This window comes from Salminus brasiliensis, chromosome 11 (genome assembly GCF_030463535.1).
Source record: "Salminus brasiliensis chromosome 11, fSalBra1.hap2, whole genome shotgun sequence".
NCBI classification, from domain to species: Eukaryota; Metazoa; Chordata; class Actinopteri; order Characiformes; family Bryconidae; genus Salminus; species Salminus brasiliensis.
Genome location: NC_132888.1, coordinates 36,443,641 through 36,468,110, shown reverse-complemented (window position 1 = coordinate 36,468,110; position 24,470 = coordinate 36,443,641). Strand labels below are relative to the sequence as shown.

The window sequence follows — 24,470 nt, the reverse complement described above, 5'->3', positions numbered from 1 at the left end:
GATTGAAGTATACCCTACTCCATTACAGTTTATCATCAAATATGTTTGAAGTTGTTTCCTATCAAAGTTCAAAAGAATCCAATGAACTGTGTACGAGGAGTTTGTAAAAATATATGAAAAATGAACAAATTCCAAAATGCCGAATTCTTGTTGGGTGGAGTCACTCGTACCAATGTTAGTCGTGTGTGTAATGATGTCAGTTTTATCGAAACCAAAAAAAAATATGTGAAAATTTGCAAATTCCAATATGGCCGACTTCCTGGACACTGGCCACACCCAAATTCCAAAATGCCCCCTTTCCTGTTGGGTGAAGTCACCAGAGGTGACAATGTTAGTCGTGTATGTAATGATGTCCATTATGTCCAAATCAAATTAAAAAAAATTCTGAGCAATTATGCCCACACCCAAGGCAAATGACCAAAGAAACCAATGCGTAGAATATAGCATATAGGTGGCGCTATAGAGCCCCTGAGATACCTCCATGCTAAATTGTGATGTCAGATCAAAAGATGTCTAAAGATGTTTCATGAGTTTCCATCCTTTGTTGTATCCATCCAGGATGTGTTCACTTCCTGTAAATGGTATCTGGGCTTGCCACAACATTTGACGAGACTTCGACCGAGACCGCCAAATTACACCCTGGAGATGGAAATACGGGTCAGAGGAGGAAAATGAGGAGGAAACTGGGCTGTTCTGTCTTTGAAACATATGGGGATGGGCGGAGCTACACATCATACTGCAACCAACCAGCAGAGGCGCTAGACCTGTGGTGGCTTCACTTTTGAGAGATGTTGCGCTGTTCATACAGCAGTTCCATTTCCTACAGACCTCAGCTTATACAGTACGACACCTACTGGTCAACATTAGGTATTACAGGGGGAAGTGAGACTCCACAGGGAAATGATGATGGACAGCTTTCTTTTCCAGTTTAAAAATGGGATCAAAGTGATGAAGATGTTAAAGAGCATCAGAACATTGTTAATTTCACTTTTATCTTTAGTCTTTTATCTTTGCAAAGACAAATCATCTCTCAGAAGCATCTTTCTGCTTTAATAGAGGACACATGGGGTGGAGTTCAAACACAAGTTCCAGTTATCGGCATGGCAACCAAGCAGATCGTTCTAATTGTGATGTCACAGTGGATGAGCTCATCACCCCCTGAGCTCGGAATTTTGGCATTTCTACTCAGGTCACTGAGGAAGACACAGGAGACGAGACTCTGTCTTAGCGATTTGCGCCGCGATCGTCTTAGAGATAGTCTTAATGATAGTCTCAGCGTTTGATTTAGCAAGTCTTAGAGACTCGCTTAGAAATAGTCTTAGCAGTTAGTTTAGCCATAGTCTTAGAGATAGTCTCATCAGTTAGATTAGTATTAGCAATCGTCTTAGCAATATAATTAGCGATAGTCTTACCAATACAGGTAAAAATTAGGAAAAGGAAGCTGCAGATTTGGTTCATACAGCAGTAGACGATGGAGCAGAAGTCTACAGCTACAGGTCCTTCATACAGAACTGCTGGAATCTGATTTTATAGATGAACCCTTTGTTTGTTTCATTAGATTTTAGATTTAGGACTCAGGCTCCAGTTTTCCACTCTGTAATGTGAACTGAAATGAGCACTGTTAGGAATTTTATTAAGAGTTAAGGGAATCGGAACCTCTCCCGACTCCATTCTCTCCATCAGTCTGTAAATATCCAACCCCTTATATCCTGTACTCAGATATCAGACGTAGAAAGAGGAGAAGACAGGAGGAGGTTACCCAGCAGATTTCACAGGGAACATCCGAGGTACCCAAACCTGAAGCCCCGGCAGGGAAGAGAAGGAAGGTGGAAGTCAGCCGGCCCACGATAACCACGCGAAGACAGCGGAAAGCCTTGAAGCCAGGTTAGCTCATTGGCCGGACCACTGTCCACAATGAAGTGGTTCAGTGTTTAGTGTAATTTTCTCTTAAGTGAACTGGACTTACTGGAAGTGGAAGTACTGATGTTTATCCACGTCCACGGTCAGTAGATACCACTGCATCCTTCATAGCCTGTGATGCTAATAGCTCAGCTCTGGAGAGATGAGGTGAGAAAGCTGATGTTCAGTTCTAACACTGTTTATTTTCCACAGACACTTTTTCCTCTCTATATATCACTGGAGAGAAATTGGGCGAGGGAGGCTTTGGGTCCGTCTTCGAGGGAACCCGTGTTGCTGATGGCCTACAGGTTCTCAAATCCATCCTTCATAACTGCATCATCTTCTCTATTCCCTTTTCAGTCCTCATAATATTAACACCCTGTGTTGTCTCTGTGTGCAGGTGGCCATTAAATTTGTCATAAAACAGGCCGATGATGAATATGTCCAATGCGTAAGTACAGCTGGAACCCAGATTTTACTGTCCAATCACACATCATGCTCCTAAACATCACTGTTCTTCACTGCCCTCACCATTGACCTAACCCTGTACTGCCTTCCTGCAGCCTGTTGAGCTCAAGGCCGTGCCAATAGAAGTGGCTCTAATGAAGAGGATGAGCCAGCCACCCATCAGCAGCATCATAAAGCTCATCGAGTGGTTTGATGAGCCTAAGCTCTACATCCTGATCCTGGAGCGCCCTGATCCTTGTATGGACTTGAACACCTTAATTGCCCTGTGCGGAGGTTCCTTCTCTGAGGAGATAGCCAGTCAGATTATGGTCCAGGCAGTGGAGGCAGCAAGAACATGCCACAAGCGAGGTGTCCTGCACAGGGACATCAAGCTGGAGAACTTCCTGTTCAATATGGACACCTCAGAGCTGAAACTGATCGACTTCGGCTGTGGGGACTGGATCAAGAAAAGTGGCTATCGTGATTTTTCAGGTAAAATGGAGCTCATGGCCCTAAATTTACACGTGACCTTTAAAACATGATCCTGAGAGGGGCCTAAGGTCCAATAGCCACTTCACTGTGAGGGTAATGTAGAGGAATGAAGTTCTGGACTCCTTGATTCTCTTCTTCTTCATTTATGTTCTCAGGCACCTTTCAGTACTGCCCTCCGGAGTTCTTTCTGAAGGGGAGGTACTACGCCAGTCCTGCAACAGTCTGGTCTCTGGGAGTCCTACTGTTCAGGCTGGTTAATGGACACCTGCCCTTCACAGAGGAGCAGGAAATCGTCGAGGGGCCCCTGTGCTTCAGAGAAGACTTATCCAATGGTGAGGTTACTGAGAGCATTCTTGAGAGACTCTTAGAAGTTCAGAATGATGGATTTTGCATGGTTGTCTTTTAGAGATATTGGAGATATTATGAGAACTGAAGAGAAGGTCAATGTCATACCTAATCATCTGTCTCCCACCCAATCCCACCCTCTGCACAGAATGCTGCAGCCTGATTCGAAGTTGCCTGCAGCGAAACCCCGCCCAGAGGCCTAAGCTGCATCAGATCTTGCAGCATGACTGGTTCCAGTGCAGCTCTCCAACCCAGGATCAGGTAATGTGAATCTCCTGGGTTGTGTTTCAGGTGATGGAAGGAGAGCAGCCTCCACACCCTTCAGAGCAGAGGAGACAAAAAACGCCTGACCATCGGCTTCATCGAGAGGTAAAAATCTATAGCATGAGACACCTGGGACACCATAATAGGACCACTTTAGCTGTCCAGAAGTTTGCAGACACCCCTTCTGATGAATGCATTCAGCTACTTTAAGTTGCACCCATTGCAGACACAGATGTGTCAATGCACACACACACACAGCTGGTCTAGTCCACGTAGAGATGGCTAATGTCAGGCGTGGGCTAGAGGGGTATAAAGCCCCCCAGCATTGAGCTGTGGTGCAGTGGAAGAACTGTGTTCTCTGGAATGATGGTGCTCCATCCAATACTTTTGGGATGGCTTGGGGAGTTGGGGATCAGGTGGGATGCTGATCATCCAACATCCTGATCTCACGAATGCTCTTGTTGCTGAATGCAATCAAATCCTTGAACGACCAGGTGTCCCAATATTTTGGTCCATATAATGTAGCGTCCCTTGAATTTCTCCAGGAAGCCTGAGCAGTGTATCCAGCTCAGAAGGGGTCAGGTTTAGGGGTCAGGGTTAGGGGTCAGGGTTAGGGGTTAGTGTTAGGTTTAAGTTAGGCTTAGGGTTTACCCATGGCCTGTAGTTCAAGAGGGTTCAAGTGGGGTCACCCTTCCAGTGAAGATCTAAGTGATCAGCGCTCCCTCTTTCTCTTAGAGCTTAGAACCCTTTTGGTTCTGTAGGGAGAGAGAAGTGATCAGCCAATAGAACGCGGACCAGAAGCCTGTGAAGCAGTTAGCAGTTAAATCGCTGCTGCAGTGAGAAGGAGATACTGCTGCTGTGTTGATTGTCTGTGTTTCAGGATTCCTACAGTCCCCCATCCTTGGTTTCCTGGACCCTCCAGCCACTAGGCCCGACTCCCGACTCTTCATGCCTCTCGCTCCTTCCGGGCTGTAGAGCAGTTTCTCGTTGCTCCAGCCTCTGCTCTGCCCCATCACTCTTTACACAGTCCATGCCTCCACCTTCTTCTGCTTCAGCTATTTCGTTCCCTCCCTTTGGCCCCAACGGCCACTGGCATGCTGCATTACCTGAGCCGTGACCCTTCAGGGTCCATATGCCCCTCCCTCTATCATTGTCTGCCCCAGGAGTCTCCCGATTGGCTCCCTGTCCTTCGGCTTGATTTTTTCTTTGCCCCTGCGACTCCATGCGTACGTCGTCATGAGGCTTCTCTCGCTGTGTCCAGACCTCACAAGGCCGTTGCAGGATTCAGTCCCGCTCCCTTTGCCTGGACCAGCGTAGCCTTTCTGGACGATTCGCTCGTCGCCCGACCCGACTGCTACCTTCAAACAGCCAATCCCTGCGTTACGTCCACTGTTGCTAAGAAGTAAGTTCAGAAGTACAGAAGTACTAAAAAGTAACTTTCCACAATCCGGCGCCAACCAGAGGAGGATGGGTTCCCCACTTGAGCCTTGGTTCCTCTCAAGGTTTCTTCCTGGCTTCTCAGGGAGTTTTTCCTTGCCACTGTTGCCCCCGGCTTGCTCATTAGGGGTCTAGGCCCGGATTCCTATTAATCACTAGCAACACAATGGACTCATTTTAATGGAACCGTTTACCCTACCGATCTGACCTCGAGCTTCCCAGCTCAGTCAGAGCCCTCTTCCCCCTCTCCTACTGTCTGCCCTCTTATTATGATATGGTGATGGCATTGACCGAACCAGCAAAGCAGACTCACCCCACTACCAATCTAACCTCCCATAAACTCCATCTCTACCTTGTTCAAGTTCACAACCCACTACCACCCTGTCACCTCCCTTTAACCCCCTTTCCCATATCCCTTAGCCCTCGCTCTACTACTAGAGGAGGGTCTGTCCTTCTACCACCAACCAGCAGCTGTCTGAACTCTAGCCCCCTCTTTTACAGGCTCCTCCCATTTTACCATAGGCTGATGGCATGATCCGAACTGAAAGTGAAAATAAAGGATTTTAGATTCCTGATCAGGTGATTGTGTTTATTAGTACTGATGATGAACTCCATGTCTTAAAGAGCTACTGTATATACAGCTAAATGGAACTTTGATATGTAGGATAAAGCTTGCCAAAACAAACAAATGAACAAACACATTTAATAATTAATGCAATAAAAGAATGCAAGAAAAATAAAATAAATAAATAAATCTGAGATATAAAACCATAAACAAATAAATCTGGGGTAGAAATAAATAGCTAAAATAATGAGATATTATTGAATACATTTTTATTTAATTAGTTATAATATATATGTGTGTGTTTGTGTACACTGTTTAATATTTATATATATATTTAAACTTTTGTACTATTTTTATTATTACCAATAATTGTAGTTTTTTCTGTATTTATTAAATGTACATATTTAAATAAATAAATAAATAAATACAACTAAATGTATAAATAAGTATGGGATATAAAACCGCAAACAAACAAATAAATCTGGGGCAGAAATAAATAAGTAAAATAATTATATATTATTCAATACTTTTTTACCTAATCATATATATGTATAAACAAATAAATATTGGATATAAAACAGGTCTTAGTGGTGTTGTCAAGTCTGAAACCTGACTGCTGTGTCAAAGACTGGCACATTTATTCTACCTCACAGAGTCGAGCTGAACACAGCTTTACACACAACTCAGTAGTCAAACACACTCACCATCAAACTTATCCAGACCAGCCGAGTTCCAAATGAGGGTTGAGGGGGACTCGGCCACCTCACCTTGAGGGAAAACAGGCTCCGAATGAGGTGGACCAGTGCGTCTGTCTGAGGTCCCTTCTATCGTTACTGAACAACAGTCCGGCTTAAGAACGTCCAGTCAACATGCTGGACAGCTCAGCTCTCCACTGTCTCCATTAAAGCCACTGTCCGAACAGTATCTACCCACTTGTCCAGGATCTTCTTTTCATTTTGTGAAGCACAATGGTGTGTTTACCTGTATACCAACTGGCATTGGGCAATAGAGATGCTAGCATTACTGCTACCGAGTGCTAAACAGCTTTGTTCGGTGGCAGCTATGGTGGACAGTTGACTTCCTGGCCGGCTAATGCTATGTTAATGTTTAATGCGACGACCTCTGCAATGTTAGGGTATCAGATTATATTTAGCTGGTTTAAAAATGATCGATTTGATATAACTGAGATGCCAGAAGGGATCATTTTTTAAACAGAAGTAAAAGAAAACAAAATTAATACTTTAATATTAGTATTAATCACATGTTCAAGAAATCAGAGCTGTGAAAGCAGTACATTACCACAATTTTCATCAATGAGATACAAAATACAAAAGTGATCAATTTAATATTTTAATTTAATGATTTTAATTTACATTAATAAAACAAAAAAGATGAGTCAGCTCAGAGCGGCTCAGAGGTCTAATGCACGGCCCAGAGGACGTGGGTTCGAATCCTGAGCCATGCCGTATTTTTGCCATCAGCCTTGCTCTCAGGTAATAAATGGCCCTTTACGTTTTTCAGAACTACTCCCAGAAATCATCTTTATCATCTTTTTGGGAGCAGTTTTGAGTGTTTTTAGATTAAACATTAAAATTACATTTTTATTCCCTGTCAAAAGTTCAGGACAGAAAATGTACATTTCAGATCAAACGTCACAAAGTTATCATTAACTGAGCAAGCGTGGTGTTAATGTTGAATAAGGCTATTTTCCTATCGATTAATCTGTTGATTATTTTATTGATTAGTCGATTCATCTAAACGATTAATTTTCTTTCAAAAAGTTCAATTAAGATTTTGAATTTCATTTTATTTTGGCAGAATTTTTTTAGAATGCAGAATAAAACAAATAGTGAACAAAGGTTTACGTGTTAAAGAGTAAAACTGTAGGTTTAAACTGGGAACTTTAGCATGATAGTCTGCAGTGCAAGACCATACTATCCACACTAACGTTAGCTTGCTAGCTCCGTTAATCAGCGTAAAATCACAGATCTAGCTTTAACCTTTTCTCTTAGTCAAGTTTTCACTGGAAATGCTAAGCTAGCAGGCAGTTTCACAAGGTTTAAAGATTTTGAACTGTATAAAACATTAAAGTTTAATATTATTACCACATACTAAAATCTAACTAGTTAAATTTACCTCATGATAGTTAAAATTTTACTATCCAAACTAACGTTAGCTTGCTAGCTCCGTTAATCAACGTAAAATCACGGAATCTTGCTTTAACCTTTTCTCTTAGTCACGTTTTCACTGGAAATGCTAAGCTAGCAGGCAGTTTCACAAGGTTTAAAGATTTTTGAAGTTGGATATTATTACCACATACTAATACCTAACTAGTCAAATTTACCTCATGATAGTTAAAATTGTAGGATTGGGATTAGGATTGGGTTTTGGGTTGAGGTCAAGGTTTGGATTAGGTCAGGATAAGGGTTAGGATTGGGTTTTGGGTTGAGGTTAAGGTTTGGATTAGGGTCAGGATAAGGGTTAGGATTGGGTTTTGGGTTGAGGTTAAAGTTTGGATTAGGTCCAGGATAAGAGTTAGGATTGGTTTTTGGGTTGAGGTTAAAGTCTGGATTAGGGCCAGGATAAGGGTTAGGATTGGGTTTGGGGTTGAGGTCAAGGTTTGGATTAGGTCAGGATAAGGGTTAGGATTGGGTTTTGGGTTGAGGTTAAAGTTTGGATTAGGTCCAGGATAAGAGTTAGGATTGGTTTTTGGGTTGAGGTTAAAGTCTGGATTAGGGCCAGGATAAGGGTTAGGATTGGGTTTGGGGTTGAGGTCAAGGTTTGGATTAGGTCAGGATAAGGGTTAGGATTGTTTTTTGGATTGAGGTTAAAGTTTGGATTAGGGCCAGGATAAGGGTTAAGATTGGGTTTTGGGTTGAGGTTAAAGTTTGGATTAGGGCCAGGATAAGGGTTAAGATTGGGTTTTGGGTTGAGGTTAAGGTTTGGATTAGGGCCAGGATAAGGGTTAGGTATGGGTTTTGGGTTGAGGTTAAGGTTTGGATTAGGGCCAGGATAAGGGTTAGGTATGGGTTTTGGGTTGAGGTTAAAGTTTGGATTAGGGCCAGGATAAGGGTTAAGATTGGGTTTTGGGTTGAGGTTAAAGTTTGGATTAGGGCCAGGATAAGGGTTAAGATTGGGTTTTGGGTTGAGGTTAAGGTTTGGATTAGGGCCAGGATAAGGGTTAGGATTGGGTTTTGGGTTGAGGTTAAGGTTTGGATTAGGGCCAGGATAAGAGTTAGGTATGGGTTTTGGGTTGAGGTTAAGGTTTGGATTAGGTCCAGGATAAGAGTTAGGTATGGGTTTTGGGTTGAGGTTAATGTTTGGATTAGCGCCAGGATAAGGATTAGGACAGGGTTTGGGTTGAGGTTAAGGTTTGGATTAGGGCCAGGATAAGAGTTAGGATTGGTTTTTGGGTTGAGGTTAAAGTTTGGATTAGGGTCAGGATAAGGGTTAGGATTGGGTTTTGGGTTGAGGTTAAGGTTTGGATTAGGTCGGGATAAGGATTAGGTTTGGGTTTTGGGTTGAGGTTAAAGTCTGGATTAGGGCCAGGATAAGGGTTAGGATTGGGTTTTGGGTTGAGGTAAAGGTTTGGATTTGAGCCAGGATAAGGGTTAGGATTGGGTTTTGGGTTGAGGTTAAGGTTTGGATTAGGGCCAGGATAAGGGTTAGGATTGGGTTTTGGGTTGAGGTTAAGGTTTGGATTAGGTCCAGGATAAGGATTAGGATTGGGTTGAGGTTAAGGTTTGGATTAGGGTCAGTATAAAGGTTAGGATTGGGTTTTGGGTTGAGGTTAAAGTTTGGATTAGGGCCAGGATAAGAGTTAGGATTGGTTTTTGGGTTGAGGTTAAAGTCTAGATTAGGGCCAGGATAAGGGTTAGGATTGGGTTTTGGGTTGAGGTTAAAGTTTGGATTTGAGCCAGGATAAGGGTTAGGATTGGGTTTTGGGTTGAGGTTAAGGTTTGGATTAGGGCCAGGATAAGGGTTAGGATTGGGTTTTGGGTTGAGGTTAAGGTTTGGATTAGGTCCAGGATAAGGGTTAGGATTGGGTTGAGGTTAAGGTTTGGATTAGGGTCAGTATAAAGGTTAGGATTGGGTTTTGGGTTGAGGTTAAGGTTTGGATTAGGGACAGGATAAGGGTTAAGATTGGGTTTTGGGTTGAGGTTAAAGTTTGGATTAGGGCCAGGATAAGGGTTAAGATTGGGTTTTGGGTTGAGGTTAAAGTTTGGATTAGGTCCAGGATAAGAGTTAGGATTGGTTTTTGGGTTGAGGTTAAAGTCTGGATTAGGGCCAGGATAAGAGTTAGGATTGTTTTTTGGGTTGAGGTTAAAGTCTGGATTAGGTCCAGGATAAGTTAGGATTAATAATTATGCAGGTGAGTGGGCCAAAATTCCTCCACAGCACTGTAAAAGATTCATTGCCAATAATCACAAACGCTTGATTGCAGTTGTTGCTGCTTAGGTGTAGGGGGCAATCACTTTTTAACACATGTAGGTTTGGGTTTTTTCCCCCCTAAATAATAAAAACCTTAATTTAAAAATGACATTTTGTGTTTGTGTTATCTTTGTGTAATATTTAAATTTTGATGATCTGAAACATTTAAGTGTGACAAACACGAAGATATCAAGAAGGGGGCAAACACTTTTTCACACCGCTGTATCTACTTCCTGTTTTGGTATGGTGTCTCCAGTAAATAAATAGGCCACCACAGTGTCCTTGATTGAAGTATACCCTACTCCATTACAGTTTATCATCAAATATGTTTGAAGTTGTTTCCTATCAAAGTTCAAAAGAATCCAATGAACTGTGTACGAGGAGTTTGTAAAAATATATGAAAAATGAACAAATTCCAAAATGCCGAATTCTTGTTGGGTGGAGTCACTCGTACCAATGTTAGTCGTGTGTGTAATGATGTCAGTTTTATCGAAACCAAAAAAAAATATGTGAAAATTTGCAAATTCCAATATGGCCGACTTCCTGGACACTGGCCACACCCAAATTCCAAAATGCCCCCTTTCCTGTTGGGTGAAGTCACCAGAGGTGACAATGTTAGTCGTGTATGTAATGATGTCCATTATGTCCAAATCAAATTAAAAAAAATTCTGAGCAATTATGCCCACACCCAAGGCAAATGACCAAAGAAACCAATGCGTAGAATATAGCATATAGGTGGCGCTATAGAGCCCCTGAGATACCTCCATGCTAAATTGTGATGTCAGATCAAAAGATGTCTAAAGATGTTTCATGAGTTTCCATCCTTTGTTGTATCCATCCAGGATGTGTTCACTTCCTGTAAATGGTATCTGGGCTTGCCACAACATTTGACGAGACTTCGACCGAGACCGCCAAATTACACCCTGGAGATGGAAATACGGGTCAGAGGAGGAAAATGAGGAGGAAACTGGGCTGTTCTGTCTTTGAAACATATGGGGATGGGCGGAGCTACACATCATACTGCAACCAACCAGCAGAGGCGCTAGACCTGTGGTGGCTTCACTTTTGAGAGATGTTGCGCTGTTCATACAGCAGTTCCATTTCCTACAGACCTCAGCTTATACAGTACGACACCTACTGGTCAACATTAGGTATTACAGGGGGAAGTGAGACTCCACAGGGAAATGATGATGGACAGCTTTCTTTTCCAGTTTAAAAATGGGATCAAAGTGATGAAGATGTTAAAGAGCATCAGAACATTGTTAATTTCACTTTTATCTTTAGTCTTTTATCTTTGCAAAGACAAATCATCTCTCAGAAGCATCTTGCTGCTTTAATAGAGGACACATGGGGTGGAGTTCAAACACCAGTTCCAGTTATCGGCATGGCAACCAAGCAGATCGTTCTAATTGTGATGTCACAGTGGATGAGCTCATCACCCCCTGAGCTCGGAATTTTGGCATTTCTACTCAGGTCACTGAGGAAGACACAGGAGACGAGACTCTGTCTTAGCGATTTGCGCCGCGATCGTCTTAGAGATAGTCTTAGAGATAGTCTCAGCGTTTGATTTAACAAGTCTTAGAGACTCGCTTAGAAATAGTCTTAGCAGTTAGTTTAGCCATAGTCTTAGAGATAGTCTCATCAGTTAGATTAGTATTAGCAATAGTCTTAGCAATATAATTAGCGATAGTCTTAGCAATATAGGTAGAAATTAGGAAAAGGAAGCTGCAGATTTGGTTCATACAGCAGTAGACGATGGAGCAGAAGTCTACAGCTACAGGTCCTTCATACAGAACTGCTGGAATCTGATTTTATAGATGAACCCTTTGTTCTTTCATTAGATTTTAGATTTAGGACTCAGGCTCCAGTTTTCCACTCTGTAATGTGAACTGAAATGAGCACTGTTAGGAATTTTATTAAGAGTTAAGGGAATCGGAACCTCTCCCGACTCCATTCTCTACTTCAGTCTGTAAATATCCAACCCCTTATATCCTGTACTCAGATATCAGACGTAGAAAGAGGAGAAGACAGGAGGAGGTTACCCAGCAGATTTCACAGGGAACATCCGAGGTACCCAAAACTGAAGCCCCGGCAGGGAAGAGAAGGAAGGTGGAAGTCAGCCGGCCCACGATAACCACGCGAAGACAGTGGAAAGCCTTGAAGCCAGGTTAGCTCATTGGCCGGACCACTGTCCACAATGAAGTGGTCCAGTGTTTAGTGTAATTTTCTCTTAAGTGAACTGGACTTACTGGAAGTGGAAGTACTGATGTTTATCCACGTCCACGGTCAGTAGATACCACTGCATCCTTCATAGCCTGTGATGCTAATAGCTCAGCTCTGGAGAGATGAGGTGAGAAAGCTGATGTTCAGTTCTAACACTGTTTATTTTCCACAGACACTTTTTCCTCTCTATATATCACTGGAGAGAAATTGGGCGAGGGAGGCTTTGGGTCCGTCTTCGAGGGAACCCGTGTTGCTGATGGCCTACAGGTTCTCAAATCCATCCTTCATAACTGCATCATCTCCTCTATTGCCTTTTCAGTCCTCATAATATTAACACCCTGTTTTGTCTCTGTGTGCAGGTGGCCATTAAATTTGTCATAAAACAGGCCGATGATGAATATGTCCAATGCGTAAGTACAGCTGGAACCCAGATTTTACTGTCCAATCACACATCATGCTCCTAAACATCACTGTTCTTCACTGCCCTCACCATTGACCTAACCCTGTACTGCCTTCCTGCAGCCTGTTGAGCTCAAGGCCATGCCAATAGAAGTGGCTCTAATGAAGAGGATGAGCCAGCCACCCATCAGCAGCATCATAAAGCTCATCGAGTGGTTTGATGAGCCTAAGCTCTACATCCTGATCCTGGAGCGCCCTGATCCTTGTATGGACTTGAACACCTTAATTGCCCAGTGCGGAGGTTCCTTCTCTGAGGAGATAGCCAGTCAGATTATGGTCCAGGCAGTGGAGGCAGCAAAAACATGCCACAAGCGAGGTGTCCTGCACAGGGACATCAAGCTGGAGAACTTCCTGTTCAATATGGACACCTCAGAGCTGAAACTGATCGACTTCGGCTGCGGGGACTGGATCAAGAAAAGTGGCTATCGTGATTTTTCAGGTAAAATGGAGCTCAAGGCCCTAAATTTACACGTGACCTTTAAAACATGATCCTGAGAGGGGCCTAAGGTCCAATAGCCACTTCACTGTGAGGGTAATGTAGAGGAATGAAGTTCTGGACTCCTTGATTCTCTTCTTCTTCGTTTATGTTCTCAGGCACCTTTCAGTACTGCCCTCCGGAGTTCTTTCTGAAGGGGAGGTACTACGCCAGTCCTGCAACAGTCTGGTCTCTGGGAGTCCTACTGTTCAGGCTGGTTAATGGACACCTGCCCTTCACAGAGGAGCAGGAAATCGTCGAGGGGCCCCTGTGCTTCAGAGAAGACCTATCCAATGGTGAGGTTACTGAGAGCATTCTTGAGAGACTCTTAGAAGTTCAGAATGATGGATTTTGCATGGTTGTCTTTTAGAGATATTGGAGATATTATGAGAACTGAAGAGAAGGTCAATGTCATACCTAATCATCTGTCTCCCACCCAATCCCACCCTCTGCACAGAATGCTGCAGCCTGATTCGAAGGTGTCTGCAGCGAAACCCCGCCCAGAGGCCTAAGCTGCATCAGATCTTGCAGCATGACTGGTTCCAGTGCAGCTCTCCAACCCAGGATCAGGTAATGTGAATCTCCTGGGTTGTGTTTCAGGTGATGGAAGGAGAGCAGCCTCCAAACCCTTCAGAGCAGAGAAGACAAACCGTCTGACCATCGGCTTCATCGAGAGGTAAAAATCTATAGCATGAGACACCTGGGACACCATAATAGGACCACTTTAGCTGTCCAGAAGTTTGCAGACACCCCTTCTGATGAATGCATTCAGCTACCTTAAGTTGCACCCATTGCTGACACAGATGTGCCAATGCACACACACACACAGCTGGTCTAGTCCACGTAGAGATGGGTAATGCCAGGCGTGGGCTAGTGGGGCATAAAGCCCCCCAGCATTGAGCTGTGGTGCAGTGGAAGAACTGTGTTCTCTGGAATGATGGTGCTCCATCCAATACTTTTGGGATGGTTCGGGGAGTTGGGGATCAGGTGGGATGCTGATCATCCAACATCCTGATCTCACGAATGCTCTTGTTGCTGAATGCAATCAAATCCTCATAGCAATTCTCAAATGTTCTCCAATATGTAGTAGAAAGATTTCCCTGGACAGTAGAGACTGTAACTCCAACAAAAGCGACTCTTCATTTCAGAAGAAACATTGAATCACCAGGTGTCCTAATACTTTTGTCCCCATAGTGTAGCATTTCTTGTATCATTTTTCCAGGAAGCCCGAGCAGTGTATCCAGCTCAGAAGGGGTCAGGGTTAGGGGTCAGGGTTAGGGATCAGGGTTAGGGGTTAGTGTTAGGGTTTACCCATGGCCTGTAGTTCAAGATGGTTCAAGTGGGGTCACTCTTCCAGTGAAGATCTAAGTGATCAGCGCTCCCTCTTTCTCTTAGAGCTTAGAACCCTTTTGGTTCTGTAGGGAGAGAGAAGTGATCAGCCAATAGAACGCGGACCAGAAGCCTGTGAAGCAGTTAGCAGTTAAATCGCTGCTGCAGTGAGGAGGAGATACTGCTGCTGTGTTGATTGTCTGTGTTTCAGGATTCCTACAGTCCCCCATCCTTGGTTTCCTGGACCCTCCAGCCACTAGGCCCGACTCCCGACTCTTCATGCCTCTCGCTCCTTCCGGGCTGTAGAGCAGTTTCTCGTTGCTCCAGCCTCTGCTCTGCCCCATCACTCTTTACACAGTCCATGCCTCCACCTTCTTCTGCTTCAGCTATTTCGTTCCCTCCCTTTGGCCCCAACGGCCACTGGCATGCTGCATTACCTGAGCCGTGACCCTTCAGGGTCCATATGCCCCTCCCTCTATCATTGTCTGCCCCAGGAGTCTCCCGATTGGCTCCCTGTCCTTCGGCTTGATTTTTTCTTTGCCCCTGCGACTCCATGCGTACGTCGTCATGAGGCTTCTCTCGCTGTGTCCAGACCTCACAAGGCCGTTGCAGGATTCAGTCCCGCTCCCTTTGCCTGGACCAGCGTAGCCTTCCTGGACGATTCGCTCGTCGCCCGACCCGACTGCTACCCTCAAACAGCCAATCCCTGCGTTACGTCCACTGTTGCTAAGAAGTAATTTCAGAAGTACAGAAGTACTAAAAAGTAACTTTCCACAATCCGGCGCCAACCAGAGGAGGATGGGTTCCCCACTTGAGCCTTGGTTCCTCTCAAGGTTTCTTCCTGGCTTCTCAGGGAGTTTTTCCTTGCCACTGTTGCCCTCGGCTTGCTCATTAGGGGTCTAGGCCCGGATTCCTATTAATCACTAGCAGCACAATGGACTCATTTTAATGGAACCGTTTACCGAACCGCCGTCTTACCGATCTGACCTCGAGCTTCCCAGCTCAGTCAGAGCCCTCTTCCCCCTCTCCTACTGTCTGCCCTCTTATTATGATATGGTGATGGCATTGACCGAACCAGCAAAGCAGACTCACCCCACTACCAATCTAACCTCCTATAAACTCCATCTCTACCTTGTTCAAGTTCACAACCCACTACCACCCTGTCACCTCCCTTTAACCCCCTTTCCCATATCCCTTAGCCCTCGCTCTACTACTAGAGGAGGGTCTGTCCTTCTACCACCAACCAGCAGCTGTCTGAACTCTAGCCCCCTCTTTTACAGGCTCCTCCCATTTGACCATAGGCTGATGGCATGATCCGAACTGAAAGTGAAAATAAAGAATTTTAGATTCCTGATCAGGTGATTGTGTTTATTAGCACTGATGATGCACTTCATGTCTTAAAGAGCTACTGTATATACAGCTAACTGGAACTTTGATATGTAGGATAAAGCTTGCCAAAACAAACAAATGAACAAACACATTTAATAATTAATGCAATAAAAGAATGCAAGAAAAATAAAATAAAATAAATAAATAAATCTGAGATATAAAACCATAAACAAATAAATCTGGGGTAGAAATAAATAGCTAAAATAATTAGATATTATTGAATACATTTTTATTTAATTAGTTATATTATATATGTGTGTGTGTGTGGTGTGTGTGTGTGTACACTGTTTAATATTTATATATATATTTAAACTTTTGTACTATTTTTTATTATTACCAATTATTGTAGTTTTTTCTGTATTTATTAAATGTACATATTTAAATAAATAAATACAACTAAATGAATAAATAAGTATGGGATATAAAACCGCAAACAAACAAATAAATCTGGGGCAGAAATAAATAACTAAAATAATTATATATTATTCAATACTTTTTTACCTAATCATATATATGTATAAACAAATAAATATTGGATATAAAACAGGTCTCAGTGGTGTTGTCAAGTCTGAAACCTGACTGCTGTGTCAAAGACTGGCACATTTATTCTACCTCACAGAGTCGAGCTGAACACAGCTTTACACACAACTCAGTAGTCAAACACACTCACCATCAAACTTATCCAGACCAGCCGAGTTCCAAATGAGGGTTGAGGGGGACTCGGCCACCTCACCTTGAGGGAAAACAGGCTCCGAATGAGGTGGACCAGTGCGTCTGTCTGAGGTCCCTTCTATCGTTACTGAACAACAGTCCGGCTTAAGAACGTCCAATCAACATGCTGGACAGCTCAGCTCTCCACTGTCTCCATTAAAGCCACTGTCCGAACAGTATCTACCCACTTGTCCAGGATCTTCTTTTCATTTTGTAAAGCACAATGGTGTGTTTACCTGTATACCAACTGGCATTGGGCAATAGAGATGCTAGCATTACTGCTACCGAGTGCTAAACAGCTTTGTTCGGTGGCAGCTATGGTGGACAGTTGACTTCCTGGCCGGCTAATGCTATGTTAATGTTTAATGCGACGACCTCTGCAATGTTAGGGTATCAGATTATATTTAGCTGGTTTAAAAATGATCGATTTGATATAACTGAGATGCCAGAAGGGATCATTTTTTAAACAGAAGTAAAAGAAAACAAAATGAATACTTTAATATTAGTATTAATCACATGTTCAGGAAATCAGAGCTGTGAAAGCAGTACATTACCACAATTTTCATCAATGAGATACAAAATACAAAAGTGATCAATTTAATATTTTAATTTAATGATTTTCATTTATATTAATAAAACAAAAAACATGAGTCAGCTCAGAGCGGCTTAGAGGTCTAATGCACGGCCCAGAGGACGTGGGTTCGAATCCTGAGCCATGCCGTATTTTTGCCATCAGCAGCCGGAGCCTGAAAGAGCATAACTGGCCGTGCTTTCTCCAGGTGGGTAGATGGCGCTCTCTTCCCTCATCACTCTCAAAGCGGTGTCTCCGGGCACAGGCGTCTGTTAGCTGGTGTGGCGGACTCCAAGCGTGTCGGAGAGGCGGTGGCTGGCTTTCCTCCGAGTGTCAGGAGTATTGCTAGAGCTAGGGGCGCTAAGAACGGGGGGCGGAACCAAATTGCGAGAAACTAGGGTATCATATTTTAGGAGTGTGTAAATGTAAACCATACTGCAACTGAAAACACTGAACTTTACACTGGTGAGCGTGGCCAACTCAGTGGATTCAGTGGATCATAGGTGCAACTTGCTCGTCCTTCTTGAAAACTTGGAGCCCAGTTTTCGCCTAATTTCCGCCTCTGATACTGCAAATATGACGCTTTCTTGGCCATCAACCAATCAGTATAGTAATTATCCTGTTATACCTACTCAAATGCAGCAGTAAACACCCCTTTCACAACGCCAAATGCAGTGCAGTGGTGTAAAACGTTAGCCGATGTCCCTCAAGTCCTTCCTTACATCAAGGTTATGAAGTCAGCAGTTTCCCAGCCATCACTTCCAGACAGCTGCGTATTCCTTAAACGTCACCGTAAGGCAGTTGGCCGTGACATCGGTGATTATTATATTGCCCAGAAAAGGCGTGGAGCTTTGAACCGGTTCGGATCCGGGATGTGGCTCCGCCTCCTCAGATGTTTTAGAGTCGCCGTTTATTTGACAGTCTGGGATTGGACTGCTCTGTTTCCTTGAACAGCTCAGATCCATGGGCTCTTCCTGGCAGTCAGAGAGTCCCAAGCTGTGTCCATTTGAGTTGTGGTGACCGTCACAATCACTTGACCCTGAGCTTGGTGAGCTCAAGAACCTCTTGACCTCAACGTCCTGCTCACTCTCTGGTTCTGAGAAGTGCCTCTTGTAGCCCTGGCCATTTCTTGGATCTACACAGGGAGGGACATCCTTCTTCGAAGGCTTTAGAGGTTGGTTGGACTTGGTCATCAACTGCAACGGTTGATAATCGGTCACTGGCCTTGACCTTAAGTCGTAAGTCACAGCAGGGTGGAAGAGTCCATTTGTAATTCCAACACGGGGGGGGGGGCTTGGCCTCCTCCTTGCTATCCTCTTTGCCGCCGCCCTCAAGGCTGTTCCTATTCTTCCCTGTGACGTTGGACTCATTCTCCAGAACCCTTAGTTCAGTTTCCTCGGGTGTGGTCTTGGCAGCCTGAGCGCCACCTTCCATGTACTTGCTCATGACGATGACGATTCGCCCGTTGATATTCTTGTTCTTCACGATCTTCAGCTTATTCCTGCTTATTCCACTGGCAGGAGCTTCCTTTGGAATGACATTAGAGCCAAGTTCAGATTTCCCACTCCCGCTAATACAAGCTGGAAGCTTCTCGAGCTCTATGGTGATGTCCCTCACTTTGCTCAAGCATTCTGAGACCTTGTTCTGAATCCATTCCTGATGCAGTGCCTGAGGGAGGTTCCAGCCTTCTTTAGCTGCCTCCTTGACCTTTGGGTACACTTTGGCATCAGGCTGGTTGTGGGGGTGTTTCTTGCTATTCAGATGGTAGCAGTGCTTCTTTTTCCCATTGGCTAGACTGTGTTCTGCACCACGGTTTTCCTGTGGCACCTCCTGCAGGCTGGACGGGATGCCAGATCTTCGGGAAAATGATGTACCCTGAGACGCAAAAACGAAATATAATTGTAATAATTGTCAAAATGTGAAGGAACCTAAAGCTTAGTTCCTCATAGAACTGCTCTTATGAAGGTTCTCACTGCGAGTCACAAATTCCCTGTGATAAACACATTTCCACCCCCAATCTTATCCTCAGTTTAGTCATTTCCAGCTCAGTCCACCAGCTAAGTCTCTCCCTGTCACACAATGCTACCACTGATGGGAGGGTGTAGACTAGCATAGTCTTCCTCTGAGATATGTGAAAGAAGCTCGACAACATCTTCCTGTACTGTCGCTAACACAACAGCACTGGAGCTCAACACTTCTTAGATGAGAATGCTAACTGCTAAAGCTGGCTAGCATCACCCAGAAAGACAATCCTATCCACCCAGAGAGAGAGGACAGTTATACTCTCTGGAACTCCTGATTACGTATGGCTGTGGCATCACTTGGGAATCGAACCTGCAACCTCTAGGGGTAAAAAGGAAAGAAATTGAAGTGGGCTGCACTACAACTGCATTGGAAAAGAAGGTTCCTCACCTGCGTGAGAAGACATTTTGGTTTTGGGCCTCTTTTGCGGTAACCCATCATCTGCTCCTGACGCTCCCTGTAAAAAAAAGACTACTGTGATTTGAGATTCCTTTCTTTCTTCGGCTCTAAAAACCACATGATTACCCAATTAGGTTTATTAGCAAAATGTACAAACTTCAAACCAATCAAACCAGACCAATTTAAATAGCTTAACACAACCAATAGAACAAGTGGTTTTTCACATTCAGCACAAAATACCACTTTAATTAACGACAGCAGTCTCCGAATTATTCAAACCCTTTCAAGCCCATTACTCAGTAATATTCTTGGGTTTGCTGCTGCACCCCCCCCTCCTTCAAATCCCATCAACGATTTTCTATGGGGTTTAAGTTAGGCAACTGTGACGACCACTCCAGAATCCTCCAGGACTTCTTCTGAAACCAAGCCTTGTGGTCTCTTTAGGGAAGCTTGGGATCACTGTCCTGTTGCAAGGTCCAATGATACCTAAGCTTCAGCTTCCTCACAGAAGGCATGATGTTTTCTCCTAGTATTTCCTGATACTTGATTGATTCCATCTTACCCTTCCTGTAGGCAGATGCACATGCTGCTGGTCCATAGGGCCCAAAACAGACCAGTTTTTTTTCACATTGCTCCACAGAACAGAATCCCAGAACTCAGATCGGAGCCGACTGTTCTTGTGCTATTGGGTCAGTCGAGGTGTTTGGGCATGCAGACCTTCAGCGTTTAGGATTGCGCCTAACTGTGCAACCTGAAACCTCAGTGCCGGCTGCCACCAAATCTTGCTGCAGTCAATCAAGGGCTTTTGACCACTTGCCTCCTCAGGGTTCTGGTGGCAGCAGGTGGTCTACAGGAGGCTACTCCTCTTTCTGCCTTGTTCAGGTTGTGTAGCCAGTGATCCTGTTAGCTCTTTTTACATTTTACTAGTAAAACTCCAGTTATGGATATCTACAATTACATTTTACTAGTAAAACTGCAGTTATGGATATCTACAATTACATTTTACTAGTAAAACTGCAGTTATGGATATCTATAATTACATTTTACTAGTAAAACTCCAGTTATGGATATCTACAATTATATTTTACTAGTAAAACTGCAGTTATGGATATCTACAATTATATTTTACTAGTAAAACTCCAGTTATGGATATCTATAATTATATTTTACTAGTAAAACTTCAGTTCTGGATATCTATAATTACATTTTACTAGTAAAACTGCAGTTATGGATATCTACAATTATATTTTACTAGTAAAACTCCAGTTCTGGATATCTATAATTACATTTTACTAGTAAAACTCCAGTTCTGGATATCTGTAATTATATTGTTACTAGTAAAACTCCAGTTCTGGATATCTATAATTACATTTTACTAGTAAAACTCCAGTTATGGATATCTACAATTATATTTTACTAGTAAAACTCGAGTTCTGGATATGTATAATTACATTTTACTAGTAAAACTCCAGTTCTGGATATCTATAATTACATTTTACTAGTAAAACTGCAGTTATGGATATCTACAATTATATTTTACTAGTAAAACTGCAATTATGGATATCTACAATTATATTTTACTAGTAAAACTCCAGTTATGGATATCTATAATTATATTTTACTAGTAAAACTGCAGTTATGGATATCTATAATTACATTTTACTAGTAAAACTGCAGTTATGGATATCTATAATTACATTTTACTAGTAAAACTGCAGTTATGGATATCTACAATTATATTTTACTAGTAAAACTCCAGTTCTGGATATCTATAATTATATTTTACTAGTAAAACTTCAGTTCTGGATATCTATAATTACATTTTACTAGTAAAACTGCAGTTATGGATATCTACAATTATATTTTACTAGTAAAACTCCAGTTCTGGATATCTATAATTACATTTTACTAGTAAAACTCCAGTTCTGGATATCTGTAATTATATTGTTACTAGTAAAACTCCAGTTCTGGATATCTATAATTACATTTTACTAGTAAAACTCCAGTTATGGATATCTACAATTATATTTTACTAGTAAAACTGCAGTTATGGATATCTATAATTACATTTTACTAGTAAAACTGCAGTTCTGGATATCTACAATTACATTTTACTAGTAAAACTCCAGTTATGGATATCTATAATTACATTTTACTAGTAAAATTTCAGTTATGGATATCTACAATTACATTTTACTAGTAAAACTGCAGTTATGGATATCTATAATTACATTTTACTAGTAAAACTCCAGTTCTGGATATCTATAATTACATTTTACTAGTAAAACTCCAGTTCTGGATATCTATAATTACATTTTACTAGTAAAACCGCAGTTATGGATATCTACAATTATATTTTACTAGTAAAACTGCAGTTATGGATATCTACAATTATATTTTACTAGTAAAACTCCAGTTACGGATATCTATATTTACATTTTACTAGTAAAACTCCAGTTCTGGATATCCGTAATTATATTTTACTAGTAAAACTCCAGTTCTGGATATCTATAATTACATTTTACTAGTAAAACTCCAGTTATGGATATCTGTAATTATATTGTTACTAGTAAAACTCCAGTTCTGGATATCTATAATTACATTTTACTAGTAAAACTCCAGTTATGGATATCTACAATTATATTTTACTGGTAAAACTCGAGTTCTGGATATCTATAATTACATTTTACTAGTAAAACTCCAGTTCTGGATATCTATAATTACATTTTACTATTAAAACTGCAGTTATGGATATCTATAATTACATTTTACTAGTAAAACTCCAGTTATGGATATCTACAATTACATTTTACTAGTAAAACTGCAGTTATGGATGTCTACAATTACATTTTACTAGTAAAACTGTAGTTATGGATATCTACAATTACATTTTACTAGTAAAACTGCAGTTATGGATATCTATAATTACATTTTACTAGTAAAACTCCAGTTCTGGATATCTATAATTACATTTTACTAGTAAAACTCCAGTTATGGATATCTACAATTATATTTTACTAGTAAAACTCCAGTTATGGATATCTATAATAACATTTTACTAGTAAAACTCTATTTACAGACGTCTACAATTAAATTTTTACTAGTATAAATTGTAACCCGATATATTTACACTAGATTACACAATAGATTCTCACTAGTACAAAGAAGTCCAAGTCCACGCTTCCATAAATGAATTCTGACCAGTAAAACAATGCTAATTCAAGGCATCTTCGATTAGCAGTGGTGTGCATTAAGGATTTGTGCAGTTTTAGATCGATGGTAACATTTTAGATGGTTTACACTAGAATTGAACTTTTCACTAGTAATAATAATACTATTAATATGTAGAACAGCCAGTTGTGAAAGCCTGGATTGAAGCTACAGCTACATAAGAGCAAGCTTGTCTAGAAGGAAGTCAGGTTCCTGAGACCTGGATGACACAGTAAAAACCACACCTACAGAAATGTGTGAAACCTACAGCCTGACAGCTGTTTCAAAGACTGGCACATTTATTTTACCACACAGAGTCGAGCTGAACTCAGCTTTACACACAACTCAGTAGTCAAACACACTCACCATGAAAAAAGTGAACCTCCTGGATCTGGTCTGGTCTGCTGGTGTTTAGAGCAAGGCTGTGTAAAGGGCAAGCTGCCTCTTTTAGATTATGTAAAAAGCTCAAACACATGAAAATGGACACGGTTCATTACGGTGGTGAGGATATTGTGATTAGCTAGCTGGCTAATCATACAGCAGTGCTAGCTCGTCTACATGGATCCAGTGGAGGATTTTCTGACCCTCAAATCTTTCTTTATTGGAGTGGATATGGAGGGGAGACTTGTGGAACTATGACCTTTGGACAGCCAACTGAGGACCCACCTTTTTCAAGGGTCAATCAATGTAATTGTGGCTTCTCAGGGCCCCCAGTGTACAAAGCAGAACCCTGATCAATCACCATGTTTGAAATCTATGTATAACCATAATCTTGACTACTGCAACTTACTCCTACGTGTGCCATTAGGCTCCTGTGACAGATCCAGAATGAAGCAGCTTGACCTGACTTGTCTTCAATATTCAATATTAGGTACAGTAGCTCTTTAAGACATGAAGTGCATCATCAGTGCTAATAAACACAATCACCTGATCAGAAATCTAAAAACCTTTATTTTCACTTTCAGTTCGGATCATGCCATCAGCCTATGGTAAAATGGGAGGAGCCTGTAAAAGAGGGGGCTAGAGTTCAGACAGCTGCTGGTTGGTGGTAGAAGGACAGACCCTCCTCTAGTAGTAGAGCGAGGGCTAAGGGATATGGGAAAGGGGGTTAAAGGGAGGTGACAGGGTGGTAGTGGGTTGTGAACTTGAACAAGGTAGAGATGGAGTTTATGGGAGGTTAGATTGGTAGTGGGGTGAGTCTGCTTTGCTGGTTCGGTCAATGCCATCACCATATCATAATAAGAGGGCAGACAGTAGGAGAGGGGGAAGAGGGCTCTGACTGAGCTGGGAAGCTCGAGGTCAGATCGGTAAGACGGCGGTTCGGTAAACGGTTCCATTAAAATGAGTCCATTGTGTTGCTAGTGATTAATAGGAATCCGGGCCTAGACCCCTAATGAGCAAGCCGAGGGCAACAGTGGCAAGGAAAAACTCCCTGAGAAGCCAGGAAGAAACCTTGAGAGGAACCAAGGCTCAAGTGGGGAACCCATCCTCCTCTGGTTGGCGCCGGATTGTGGAAAGTTACTTTTTAATACTTCTGTACTTCTGAACTTACTTCTTAGCAACAGTGGACGTAACGCAGGGATTGGCTGTTTGAAGGTAGCAGTCGGGTCGGGCGACGAGCGAATCGTCCAGGAAGGCTACGCTGGTCCAGGCAAAGGGAGCGGGACTGAATCCTGCAACGGCCTTGTGAGGTCTGGACACAGCGAGAGAAGCCTCATGACGACGTACGCATGGAGTCGCAGGGGCAGAGAACAAATCAAGCTGAAGGACAGGGAGCCAATCGGGAGACTCCTGGGGCAGAC

General features: G+C 42.5%; 2 protein-coding genes and 1 pseudogene across 2 annotated transcripts; 2 read left to right on the top strand and 1 right to left on the bottom strand.

Moving 5' to 3' along the window:
• The first annotated feature begins 288 nt into the window (after positions 1-288).
• On the top strand, positions 289-4,564 carry LOC140565133 (serine/threonine-protein kinase pim-2-like). The gene is made up of 9 exons (XM_072690940.1): positions 289-322; positions 1,720-1,884; positions 2,113-2,207; positions 2,300-2,350; positions 2,463-2,838; positions 2,994-3,170; positions 3,332-3,444; positions 3,475-3,552; positions 4,475-4,564. Exons 1-9 carry the CDS (start codon positions 289-291, stop codon positions 4,562-4,564), a joined length of 1,179 nt encoding a protein of 392 aa, XP_072547041.1.
• Positions 4,565-10,452: 5,888 nt separating this feature from the next.
• LOC140565132 (serine/threonine-protein kinase pim-1-like) lies at positions 10,453-13,694 on the top strand. The gene is made up of 8 exons (XM_072690939.1): positions 10,453-10,486; positions 11,883-12,047; positions 12,276-12,370; positions 12,463-12,513; positions 12,626-13,001; positions 13,157-13,333; positions 13,495-13,607; positions 13,638-13,694. Exons 1-8 carry the CDS (start codon positions 10,453-10,455, stop codon positions 13,692-13,694), a joined length of 1,068 nt encoding a protein of 355 aa, XP_072547040.1.
• Positions 13,695-17,792: 4,098 nt separating this feature from the next.
• LOC140565131 (E3 SUMO-protein ligase CBX4-like) lies at positions 17,793-20,043 on the bottom strand (annotated as a pseudogene).
• Between the last annotated feature and the right edge of the window lie 4,427 nt (positions 20,044-24,470).

Excerpts from the sequence above, each read along its gene's own strand:
- LOC140565133 (XM_072690940.1), top strand. The coding sequence starts at position 289 with ATGCCCCCTTTCCTGTTGGGTGAAGTCACCAGAG. Across the intron at positions 323-1,719 it reads GTTGGGTGAAGTCACCAGAG|ATATCAGACGTAGAAAGAGG; the intron begins GTGACAATGTTA and ends TCCTGTACTCAG. Across the intron at positions 3,445-3,474 it reads GCTCTCCAACCCAGGATCAG|GTGATGGAAGGAGAGCAGCC; the intron begins GTAATGTGAATC and ends GTTGTGTTTCAG.
- LOC140565132 (XM_072690939.1), top strand. The coding sequence starts at position 10,453 with ATGCCCCCTTTCCTGTTGGGTGAAGTCACCAGAG. Across the intron at positions 12,514-12,625 it reads ATGATGAATATGTCCAATGC|CCTGTTGAGCTCAAGGCCAT; the intron begins GTAAGTACAGCT and ends GCCTTCCTGCAG. Across the intron at positions 13,608-13,637 it reads GCTCTCCAACCCAGGATCAG|GTGATGGAAGGAGAGCAGCC; the intron begins GTAATGTGAATC and ends GTTGTGTTTCAG.